The sequence below is a fragment of the Electrophorus electricus genome, chromosome 18 (assembly GCF_013358815.1).
Source record: "Electrophorus electricus isolate fEleEle1 chromosome 18, fEleEle1.pri, whole genome shotgun sequence".
Lineage (NCBI taxonomy): Eukaryota > Metazoa > Chordata > Actinopteri > Gymnotiformes > Gymnotidae > Electrophorus > Electrophorus electricus.
The window spans coordinates 12,274,241-12,286,383 of record NC_049552.1 but is presented as its reverse complement, the minus strand read 5'-3'; the positions used below and the strand labels follow the sequence as shown (position 1 = coordinate 12,286,383).

At 46.1% G+C, this 12,143-nt stretch overlaps 2 protein-coding genes across 4 annotated transcripts; both read right to left on the bottom strand.

Moving 5' to 3' along the window:
• Positions 1-650: 650 nt before the first annotated feature.
• On the bottom strand, positions 651-4,844 carry d2hgdh (D-2-hydroxyglutarate dehydrogenase). Of its 2 annotated transcripts, XM_027021044.2 has the most exons (10): positions 4,718-4,844; positions 4,057-4,347; positions 3,757-3,814; positions 3,530-3,669; positions 3,234-3,427; positions 2,934-3,102; positions 2,591-2,734; positions 2,030-2,172; positions 1,728-1,893; positions 651-1,487 (listed from the first exon to the last, which is right to left on the bottom strand). In XM_027021044.2, exons 1-10 carry the CDS (start codon positions 4,773-4,775, stop codon positions 1,219-1,221), a joined length of 1,632 nt encoding a protein of 543 aa, XP_026876845.2. In that variant the 5' UTR covers positions 4,776-4,844; the 3' UTR covers positions 651-1,218. The 2 variants fall into 2 exon arrangements, with proteins under 2 accessions (XP_026876845.2, XP_026876847.2); XM_027021046.2 differs by lacking the exons at positions 4,057-4,347; positions 4,718-4,844 and having other exon boundaries at positions 3,530-3,632.
• A 35-nt stretch (positions 4,845-4,879) lies between these two features.
• Positions 4,880-10,203, bottom strand: znf622 (zinc finger protein 622). 2 transcript variants are annotated; one of them, XM_027021052.2, is made up of 7 exons: positions 10,121-10,203; positions 8,810-9,370; positions 8,297-8,566; positions 7,481-7,643; positions 6,745-6,860; positions 6,407-6,550; positions 4,880-5,457 (listed from the first exon to the last, which is right to left on the bottom strand). In XM_027021052.2, the coding sequence occupies exons 2-7, from the start codon at positions 9,363-9,365 to the stop codon at positions 5,324-5,326; spliced, it is 1,383 nt and encodes a 460-aa protein (XP_026876853.2). In that variant the 5' UTR covers positions 9,366-9,370; positions 10,121-10,203; the 3' UTR covers positions 4,880-5,323. The 2 variants fall into 2 exon arrangements, with proteins under 2 accessions (XP_026876853.2, XP_035392117.1); XM_035536224.1 differs by having other exon boundaries at positions 8,297-8,563.
• Positions 10,204-12,143: the final 1,940 nt, after the last annotated feature.

Genomic DNA, 12,143 nt, shown 5'->3' with positions numbered 1-12,143 from the left:
CGCGCTTGGTTTCGTGTTATTGCCTTTTCTTGAACACATGTTTGGTACCCAACACAACTTCCGCTTATCCGCACTGTGAAAAGAGATGCAACTCCCCCCGCCCCGCCCTACCCCCTTGGAAAATTGGCAGAACACGTGCAATCAATCAATCACAAGCTGTCATTTTCTTGCTCGTGACATCAACCTAAACAATGCCTTATAAAATCGCTCCGTGTCCGAATCGACGGCCTCCCTCTGCTGCCTGTCGTCTACAGGAGGTTAGCGTTTGCACCCACTGTTCTTAATCTGTTGCTGTTGTTTTTTTGGGTTCCCAGCCTCACCCAGACAGGCAGCTAACGCACGGCGACCGTCTCCCCTTGTGCCTGGGGCCATAGCCAAGGCTACCACGTCCACGTGCTGCATCACGGATAGAGCGCACGGGCCGTCTCGCGGCTCGGGAGCAGGCCAGAGTCCCGTTTCTTTTAGCAACGTTTGTTATGCATTTAAAGCAAGTTGGGTGCTCATGACTTTTTATTGCATTGTTTTACACAGCAATGCAATTTTATTTCTGTTTTAGTTCATTTTTCATGGATGTTTTACATTTAGGATTTTATTGTGTAAGGATTTTTGAATTTATGCACATTTTACATGCCAGAAGGAAAGTCCCACCCTTAACCAAAATAATTCTCTTTTATTGCCTAAATGAATTTAAATTAATTAATTGGTAGGAAACATGATGGACATAATCCAGTATATTTACATGACAAGTTACAATAAAATCTCATGCTGTTAACACGATTCCTTGTTTTGCTGATTTTAAACAATTACTTGTCGACTGTATTAGCACCGTTGTTGTCCAGCACCGGAGCTGAGCAAGTGACAGGCTGACAGTCTTGTTTAGGACCAAATGCATAGTGTTCAACATGTTATGAATTGCGAAATGCGAACATGGATCTCTCACTTCTCATATTTAAGACTTTACCTTGGTTTTATCCAGAACTCCATTAAAAATAAAAATAATCTCAGGTACAGGGCTTGAACAGAAATTGGGCAAATGCCAAATGACCCAGTAGGCCAAAATTCAAAATCTTACACAACGTGGGGACCTTCTTTTTACACAGTTTTAAAAGCTGCACATCAGAGCCTGTAGGATTTGTCTCCACTAATATCAGATGCTCTGGGCCACAAATGGTGGTAGAAGCATAAGGTGAGGAAGGGTTCAACATCGCCTGCACCAGGTTATCGTGAGTGAGCGTCATCGGGCAGGGTCTTGTAAGGGTTGAGGATGCCTCTGGGATCCAGCATGGCTTTGATGTTAGCCATGAGGGCCACAGCTTCAGGCACCTTGCTGTAGTAGATGAAGTTCCTCTTCTTCAGGCCCAGCCCATGCTCCGCGCTGATGCTGCCCCGACACCGCGCTGCCCACTCGTACACGTAAGGCTCAATGGCTGCTAGCAGCCCCACATCTTTGGTGGGAGAGATGACGTTCAAATGAAGGTTGCCGTCACCTGAGAGCAACGATCAGAGGAGGTGGTTACAACAGCTTTGAGGATCAAACAGAATAAAATATTACAACCAACCACAGTGACTGGCATAATTTAAATCATTAAGACAGAATATGTCCTCCATGGGAATTGAACCCATGACCTTGGTGTTTCCAGCACCTTGCTCTATCAAACAAATTTTAATTATGCCAATTGGAATCATTAGCCACATTAATATTGTGGGGGTTTTTTTGGTAAGCATACCAACATGTCCGTATCCAACCACATTCTTCGCCCTGGATCCCAGATGCTCCTTCATGTCGGTAACAAGATCATAGATCTTCTCCACAGGCAGAGAGATGTCATACTTGTACGTGTATCCGTCATGCCTCAGAGCCTCAGTGACCCTCTCTCTCAGAGACCAAAGTGCCTGGAGCCACACAGTCACACATCATCAAGATCAAGCCGAGAGGCCTTGTAATGTGCCAGAAGGATTTTGCTGCTAAAGGAATGAAACTGGACTGCAATTCTCTAACACAGAGTGTTATAGAATTTTCAGGCACTACCTTTATTTTAGCCTCCTCTGTCGCAACGGTACCATCGGTAACAAGTGATGATGTCATGACCTTATCTAGGAAGTTGTGGAGCTTCTCCTCATCGTGAGCACTGTTTGATCCAGCTGTCTCAATGACAATGTAGAAAGGACTCTCTGGGAAAAAATCAAATCAGTCTGTCAGTCGTGTTATAAGTCAGGTCATTATGTTTTCCTCGAGGTTGAACACCATCCTTCAAGCATATAGAGTGGCATTTCCCCACCAGATCCCTGAGGACCCCCAAATGGTCCATAATCTGTCCCTATGCCATCTGAGCACAACTGTACCAACCACTCAGTGTTCTTGATTGCTTGGTTCAGGTGTATTGGGACCGTCTAGGTGTCCTTCAGAACTGGGGTGGGTAAAAGATGTTTCATGCAAAATCCAAAGAGGGCAGTTGTTTGAACATTTCTGTCTATCCTCAGCAATTCAGCCTGGACATGAAATTAACAGAGTATATATTTTCTTTGGTTGGCTAGATCAACTCACATCAGCTTTGCTGACTCAAAGTGAAGTTTGACCTTATTCCTGTACCTGAGATGGGGTTGGTGAGTTTGAGATGGTTTTCCAGCAGGCTCATGCAAGAAGCATCCAGGAACTCAAAAGCAGACAGGATCTCTCCCAGCATTCCCCGGCACATGTGAAAGGTCTTCAGCAGGTTCTGGAAGCTGGAGCACCCTGCAGGAACCAACGGTTACTCCCATAATGAGACATCCAACAGAGACGAATAAAAATTTTATTTTATTTTATTTTTTTAACTCAAGCACATTCAAATATACTGGAACACATAAAAGAGCAACAGTTCTGCAAGAAAATCCACTGCTACAACCATCCATTCAAATGAGCTAGTGTTCAACGATACCGAAAGGTAACGTACCCAAGAAGGCGACGTTGATGGATCTGGGTTTACGAGGGCACAGAATAGTCACAGCAGTGACGACCCCAAGCGTTCCCTCCGACCCAATGAACAGCTGCTTCAGGTCAAAGCCAGTGTTGTCCTTGCGCAGCGATGCCAGGAGATTCAAAACCCTGCCATCAGCCAGCACCTAGTGACGAACAGCAGAGTGACAGGGACTTACGGAGTTTCTGACCTTCTCGGGTTGAGCTCAAGCCGTCGGCCTCCCGTATCCTTCACGCTGGTCATTTGTTGCCTTTTTTTGCCGGAAGGTTCGCTCACCACTTCGAGGCCGAGGACCGTCCCTCGCAGGGAGCCGTAGCGCAGCAGCCGAAGCCCCCCCGCATTTGTGGACACGTTCCCGCCGATGTGGCAGCTGCCCTTGGCCCCCAGATCCAGTGGCATGACGAAGTCCTGTTTGTCCGCGTACTCGGACAGGCTTTCCAGCACACAGCCCGCCTGGCACGTTAGGATGCCTGTAAAAGTGCATCAATATTTTAATTAAAGGACGACGACTCCCTAGGATCATTGTTATTGACCCTTTTTATCTGTGTGTTTAAATGAATGCAGAGGGGTACCTGAGATGGTATCAAAGGCCAAAACTCGGTTCAGTAAGGCAGTAGAGAGGATGATCTCATCAAACACAGGGACACTGCCTCCCACCAACCCGGTGTTACCACCCTGAGGACACACCGCCAGATTCCTCGCATTGCAGTACCTGGTACAATTATGCAGTTATGCAAGACTTGCCACCAACTTGGCATATAGTTGTACATGATGGACAGTTCCTACGGGCACATTTTACCTGAGTATCTGAGAGACCTCATCAGTTGTCTTGGGTCTTAAGAGAACCTCGCTGTTACCTGCAAATGAGAAATGATCGCAGTACTGTCGATGACGCCAGACACGTGGCCCCTTTTTAACGACACCATTTACACTTATGGAATTTCGCTGACGCCTTTATCCAAAGCGACTTACAATTACGACCGTACAATTGCTCAAGTACAACTTGAGCAATTGTGGGTTGAGGGTCTTGCTCAGGGGACCCCAACAGTGGCAGCTTGACCCTCGGGGCAACCTCCCGGTTACAGGTCCAGTACCTCACCTTTCACGGTCTTGAGCCAGTCAACATTGCAGGACTCCAGCACATCCGGGTCGGTGATGACCCTGCCCGGCAGCACTCCCCTGAAGAACACCAGGTCGTCCGCGGTAACCCGGGAGAAAGGCCGCCGCCGCGGGGCTGCGCTTTCCGCGCCTCCGTGGTGTACACGCCGCTCAGGGACCGACTCCGCGGGGCGCAGTAACGGGCCCGGGTCGAGTCTCCGTCGGTAGACGGAACACGGAGGTATATACCGCCACCTGACTGCGGATTTAAATCTCGTAAAGACAGCCATGGCTGTACAGAAACGAGACAACGTTTAAAATCAAATGATTATTATTAATCATAATGCATAATCGTGTAATTGTAATCTTAAACAAGGGGAAGCCACGTATTACGGGATACCGTGTATTAAATGAAAGAACTTTAAATAAAACTGTACGGTGCTATTTTATTATCGATTACCACGTTCAGCCTGTGTCTATCTAAGCAAGCCAATATTGAAAATTACACTCAAGTTCAAACTAACCCACTAACATTGTCGGCAACGAGAACGACTCACTTAACTGGCTATTTACCCAGTGGGATTATCCATTATGGAGTTCACCTGGAACAAATCTAAGGACAGCAGGTTTATCTTTCTAGCTAAAAGGCTCTTAAACCGTACCGTAATGTTGTGGTATTCTTCTTCCTTGCCTGTTTGTTTCGCCGTTAAACACGAACATCGCCGCCTACCGTATTGGAGCCAGCGACCGTTCAGGAGGTTCATTCCTAATCCACCATTCGCTTTGTTTCATTCTTTACGAGTTTCAGTGCCTCAGATACAGTGTTATCTGCCAAAAAACCTTTTATTCAACAAGGTTAATCACATAAGCATCCATTAGCTCATTAAAAGTTAGCAATTTCTGCGTCCACTGAAAAACGGTTGATCGTACAGCTGAGAAGGCCAACAGCCTAGATCCATCGTGTTTTTCATTTAGAACAAATCATTGGCTATTGAAAACTTAATTCGGGGTTACAACCGCTGTAAATTCAGAATAAAGGCATAACAATGTTCAGAATAACAATGCTCTATTCTCCATCCACCAAAACTCTATTTGTTGCAGTATGTCCACCTCACAGTCATTTAATCCAAAAATATATATACATATGATAATAATGTTGTGTGTTCTGATGTAGAACTTCAGAAGGTCCTTAAAGATAAGCGTACACTGGGACACAAACAAGCCCCACTCCCAATGTTCTTTATGCTACCGAGCTGGCAACGAGGCGACTAGAACATGACTTGGTGCCTGAAATAGGTCTGCTTGGTTACGTTGTTGCTCACACCCATCCTCAGCAACCACTTGGCCTTCATCCTCTGCACATATTGCATGTCTTTCTGCTGCTGGGTGACAAAGCTTTTACCTAAAAAAAAAACAAAAAAACAAACATGAAAATTGTTTAGGAACTCCCACACCAAGCTTAGTATTCTTATATATGAGCATTAAGAGACCAGGGAACATCTTGTAAACTAAGAAAAATATTTATATAAACACTCAACTATAGTGTTTTGTTTCTCAAAAAAAAATAAAAAACAAAAATGACACACACACATTATATATCTAACATAGACATAGGTCTGGGCATGGAGCCAGCATTCAAATGAACACACTTGATTGCTAGCCTGCTGTCACAGACTCGGAGCACTTCTCAAGCAAAGCAGAACACAATTGTGCAAGCAGAGAGAGTCAGGATCATACAGCGCTGAGTCCCAGCGCCAGTTAAACCTCATTCATGGTTGCGGAGATAACGGTAGGTTTTTATGGCTAACTAGCGTAGCCTAGCTCTGACTGCCTTCATGTTTCCATATAGTTAATATCAGTTTGGCCAGCGTTAGGTAAAGTTTACATGTGTTTCACCCACCACTGGCACCATTCATTATACACTGGAAAGGGAGATGTTACATCAATATTAACTGGTTATTTACTAGACTCTGGAACAGTACTCATAAGAGACACACTTTGTATATGCACACTGTATTCCCCGAAGAGCAAAAACACACAGATGTAGCTTGTCTGAGGCTTTCTGTCTGCAAATACCATTTATGCCAGCAATGTCTAATGAGTCTTAAGCAATGCTGAGTGTTTTGACATGGTATAATGAAATAACCATAACCATTTGCCTGCCAATCACCCAGGATCACTCAATAATGCTACTTTCTCTATTGAGGAAGGACAGGTGATGGAGTTAAGGGAGACCATGCCATTAGCTTCAATGACTGTTCCCGGTTTTGCATAAAGTGTTTCTGTAAAGTCGACACTAGTAGGATGACGATGACGATGATGATGATGTGGCCAGGTGGTGAGCGCCTCACCGGGTTCTCCTGCCCATCCTAAGGCACGGTACTGCTTCAGGACGCGTCCCACCGCCCGCTGGCTATGGGCCGGAACCAGTGCCCTCTGCGTCCCAAAACGCTGCTTGTAGTACCGCATCAGTGAGCGATGTCCAATCTTGGCCCCTGTGGGGCAAAAAACAAAAGATGTTACCCTCCATTGGTATTCTGCACCTCCACAAATGACAGTTCCACTGAGCTACACATTCAGAATTGACCGATCAGTGCACAAGGGCTTCGCTCAAGAGCTTAACCTCCCGTCCTTGTGCCATACGAGCGCACATCTGTGCTTCTCGGTTGGACACGCATGTCACACATACCTGAGGGGAGCGTGAGCTCCAGCGTCTCGTCATCAAACTCCACAGTCTTCTCGTCTGGCAATTCTTCGCCCTTCATCTCCACATCATCTCCGTCTTTGGCATCTGGGTAGCTACTCCTAATCGACAAAGAAACACACACACACACACACACACACTTTTCAGGGTAAAGAGCATGTAGCTTTGGAGCACTAAATCTATTTTAAAATGACTGGGAAATAAACCTTGCCAATAGTACTACCAAAGTAAATGGTAGGGAGGCAGGTCTGGCATCAATTTAAGTTACCAGCAAGAAGGTCTGTACAAAATTAAACTGGATTCAGCTCAGGATTCAAATGAATCAGCTCACTAACTAATGAAGCTATTATCGTGGTACACGATTCCGCAAGTTCAACGGAGGAAAAGCAAGAACCAGGGCAACAGGAACAATTACTCAGACAGTCAAGATGAATGCATTCACACAGCACTGGTCACCAACCCTGCTCCTGGATATGCCCCAATTAATATACCCAACTAAGTTAATTCGTCTTCAGACCTCCTGGTTGGAGGAGGTGTGTTAGACTTGGGTTTTAGGTGAGATAAAACCTACAAGGAGGTGGCTTGTCAACCCACTAGGATGGAGAACCACTCTTATATAGCTAAACTCATCCTGATTACGTTCAAGGGTCTTGCTGGACTACAACCCTTGAACACGTGCGTCACGTGCCCGAGCGTCTAGGAGGTGAAGTGCTCGTTGCACCTGAAGTCGTAGAAGTCGGCGAACTCCAGGGCTGCGTCTCCATCCGTGTAGAGTTTGCAGTGGCCTTTGTCGTTCATGTGAGCCTGCACTGCCTCCGTAGTGTAAAACGATCTGCCTCTCTCGTTACACCACAGACACACTTTCCCCACGCCGACCTTCTCTCCTGCCGAGGGCAACAAACGAAGCCACCAGTTCATTGGGCGTAAAGCGTGCACGCCGAACGGTGTGTGTGGGCGATGCAGAGTGACAGCAGAGTGGAACGGTGCGCTTTCGTAAAGGAGCCGACCCAAATGAAATGGCATGTACGTGGTTGAAGCTTGATGTTCTCTAGGTCTTTTCTCAGAGCCCATGAAAATGATGGAAAATACAAAGTCCCTAATTAAAGCGCCTAACAGTGAGCATATGTACACTGAGGTCATCACTACCACAACGGATTCTTTGTGGAATCTACAGACATGTTCTCAAAAACTCGACAGTTTTCTGTCTACAGGGACATGACCCTGCACAATGCACAGTAGACTAAACAATATATTTCTCTTTGGTTAAAATAACTGTAGATTAATTTTTTGCAGCCTGCTGGCTTTCCTTCAGTTCAATAAAACCTGTGCCCTTTCTTTAAGTGTTTCTTACACCAACACGCCCCTATTCACTCAGAATCGTTCTCAGCCACAGCAGCATTTCTGGGTGAACGATCATGATAAAAGCCACAGTTGGTCTTACATCACAAGCTAAGGGCTCTTATGACATCACACACACACACACACACACACACACACACACACACACACACACACACACACACACACACACACTCACCGAGATATGTGACGAGCCCTCTCAGGTCTACCAAGTACTCAATGTCTGGCAGGAAAAAGCTGTGCACTTTGGTCATGTGCGTCACATTTCTGCCCAACGAGCGCGAATGGTGGTCGCAGAACAGGCAGTCTGTGGCGGGAATGACCCCGGGGGCGGGGGCCGACGCAGACGCGCCCGCTCCCACCATCTGCTCCTCTTCGTCAGCCTCCATCTCTTCATCATCATCATCATCATCATCGTCCTCGTCGTCATCGACGTCTTCCCACTCTTCTGAAATGAGCCTCGTTATCAATACACACTTACATGGGGATTTCCAAAAACAACAACCTCCGATTATGTACGTCTCACCCTCGTAATGTTGTCATTGTTAAAATCACTGTTATTTATTACTACAATCTTGGATAATCACAATTATCTGTGAATCAAACACTAGTATCAAGAATTAAAAGGGGCTGTAGTGTAAAAAGCCACTAAGGGAAGGGCGCTTCGTTTCCTGACACCTGAAGGACACACCTTCTTCTTCCTCCTCCTCCTCCTCCTCCTCCTCCGCTCCGATCTTCTTGGCCTGCTGTTCGAACCACCGCAGCCGAGGCGCCTTGCTCGGCCGTTGCTGGCCCCGCCTTTCAGTGGGTGTGGCTTTCGCCGGGCCACGCCTCTGCCGCTCCCTCAGCGCCCTCTGCAGAGCCTCGTTCTGCGCGTCCTTGTCCAGTGCTGCCGCGCCCTTCTCCAGGTTCTTCTCGTTCAGCCGCTGGACCTCATCACGGGCGGCGGCCAGCGCCCTGCTCTCGACGTGCTGGTGCCTGCTGGACTGCAGGTGGTTGGCGTAGGCGTTGGCGCTGGAGAACCTTTTGCTGCAGGTGGAACAGACGGAGGCGGGGCCGGGGCTCTGCTGCTCGGAGGCCGTCCTCTGCGCCAGCACGCGTGCCTGGAAGCTCTCGGCTGTGACGGGCGGCATGGCGGCGACCTTGCGCTTCAGGTTGTAGCGGTGCCAGTCCGTCTTGTAGTGCGCCCGCTGCATATCGCCGTCGGCGAACCGCACGCGGCAGCTGATGCACGTGTAGGAGGACATGGAGGCTGGCCCAGGGGAAAGGAAACGTTACGGTTCATACAGTACAAGGTTCATAAGGGTGGCATGTTATTGACACGCTAGCTACCTTTTTCAAAAATGAGCATTCAAAATGCTCAATAGTGAAATGACAGCAAAATGGCCGAGGTACAGTGAAGAAGCCGCTTCCATTTACGATGACTGACGGAGGTGAGACGGCATAAACTGGCTCACTCCTGCGTGGCTTAATCTAGTGACCATTTTCCATTACGCATGTGTGTCGCCAAAAAAAATAAATAAATAAAAATTGAAGGGAGGCGATCGCGACCAGCATACACAAAACATTAACCCTAACCCTAAATATTAAGTAAACTGTTTAAATTACTGGCTATTGATTACAAGAGAAAGCCCTGCGTGCATGTGAACCCTCCGTACCCAAACGGGTGCTGCTTCAGGCGCGGCTGTTTTACCTGAGCAGGTAACCGAGCCAAACGGGAAAACTCACGAACCTTCCCTGTCAGTTTAGCGAAAAGGCGAACACATTCGTGCTAAAATGAGAATAAACACTGATCCGTCTCCCTAACTGCCCATTACGGGAATAAAATGGGAGAATAAACACTGATCCGTCTCCCCAACTGCCCATTAAGCGGAGTGTTATAGTGGTGTCCAGTTAGTTAAGTGCACATAACAGATTAAATCTTATTAACTATCACAGACAAAGCAAGACAGACTTTAGAAGGTGGACATATGAGATATGAAGGAAAGAAATATCAGCTCACCTCGTTTCTAGTTCTTTATTGCGGGTAAAACTGGCTACTTTGCGCAACTATCAACACGAGGATAGCGAAGGCGTCCTTTGAACCCAAACTAAGAGAACCCACCTAGTAGCGCCATCTAGCGGCCAAGAGGACCCCAGACACTCAGATGCCGCAGAAGCACACTTTCACTTGTAGGTCTCTAATGACGTTTTGAAAGGAGGAAAATTAAGAAAGAACAGTTACTTTGTCTACTGGTTTGCATTTGGATTGTTTCAGAACAAAAACTCATTGAACTTAAATATCCAGATAAGAGGGACTAATTTTGGTTCATTAAAAAATAGTTTACATGACCATGAAAACAGGCAGGGATTTAATAATCAAAGCAATAATCAAAGCAAAATATATACACACACGTAAGCAAAGGCTTTGGGCCTTATAGAGTAGTGCTTTGTAAAGGAATTCCTTCATATTTACAGTTCCTAATATTCAAAAACACATCCCCATGAGTCATCTAAACCATGACTGAAAAAGTGCCACTTATATGTGTGTGTGTGTGTGTGTGTGTGTGTGTGTGTGTGTGTGTGTATATATATATATATATATATATATATATATATATATATATATATATATATATATATATATATATATATATATGTTTTAGATGACAAACACACACACACACACACACACACACAGTGTACCATCCACACAAATGCCAGGAACCAACGTTTCCCAGCAGAATATTGTCCAGAGCATCACACTGCCTCCACTGGCTTGCTGGTGCCATCTCTTCCCCAGGTATGCACCACACACACACCCACTCATTCACATGATGTAAAAAGAAAATGTGATTCGAGCAGTCTACCGTCTTCCATTGCTCCATGGACCAGTGCCCACTGCACGTGCCCTCAGTATCGGAGAACACTGGCTGTCTGACCAGTCTGCAACAATGTAGCCCAATGTGCAGCACGCTGCGATGCACTGTGTGTTCTGATGCTGATCTATTATAGTTAGCATGAACGTTTTCAGCCATTTGTACTACGGTAACTTTTCTGTGGGATTGGAGCAGGTGGGATAGCCTCGGTTTCCCACAAACATCAGTGAGCCATGGCATCCATGCCGGTTGACCTTCTCTGGACCACTTTTGCTAGGTACTAGCCATTGAACATCCCACAAGATGTTCCCTTTTGGAGACGCACTGACACGGTTTTCTAAAGTTGCTCAGATCCTTACAGTCACCCATTTTTCCTGCTTCCAACTCATCTACTCCAAATATGAACTGTTCACATGCTGCCTTATACGTCCCACCCCTTAACAGGTGCCACTGTCACAAGATAATCAATGTTATTCACTTCAAAGTGGCTTAATGTTGCAGTTGTTCTGTACACACACACACACACACACACACACACACACACACACGGTTTGTCTCCCATAAATGTGGATTCAGGAAACATTCAGATGCCTTTACTTGTTCCAAATCATTATTCCCATTTTGACCCATTAATCTACACATAAACACTTATAATAACAGTGATGTTATTAAAAGAAACTGAAAACTCTTCTCAACAAATGCAGTCTTTTCTTTGGCACTAAAGTGTGGTCATGTGCATACTGTTTACTTTAATTATCCATGAGACATGTCTAGAACTCAGTTGGAGTCAACCTGTTGCAATTGTTTGGACGTAGCTTAAGGCACATACCTGGATCTGTAAAGGCAGACAATTTACACTGTATCATAAGGTCAAAGACCAGCTGTAAAGTCCAAGGAACTATCTGTGAATCTCTGTGATCAAGCAGAGGCCAGGTACAGATCAGAATAAGGATATAAAACGATACAGCCAAACACAGGAGCGTTCTTGAAGAAAAATATCATCTTTAAAGTGCAGGTGAGATCAGAGGGTGGCAAGGCTTCACCTTTCAACTTGGTGCCCTGAAGCACACAACCAAAACAACACTGGAAAGGCTTCAGGGTAGCTTTCTGAATGTTCCTGAGTGGCCCAGCCAAAGCTCAGACATGAACTCCATGGAACATCTTGTG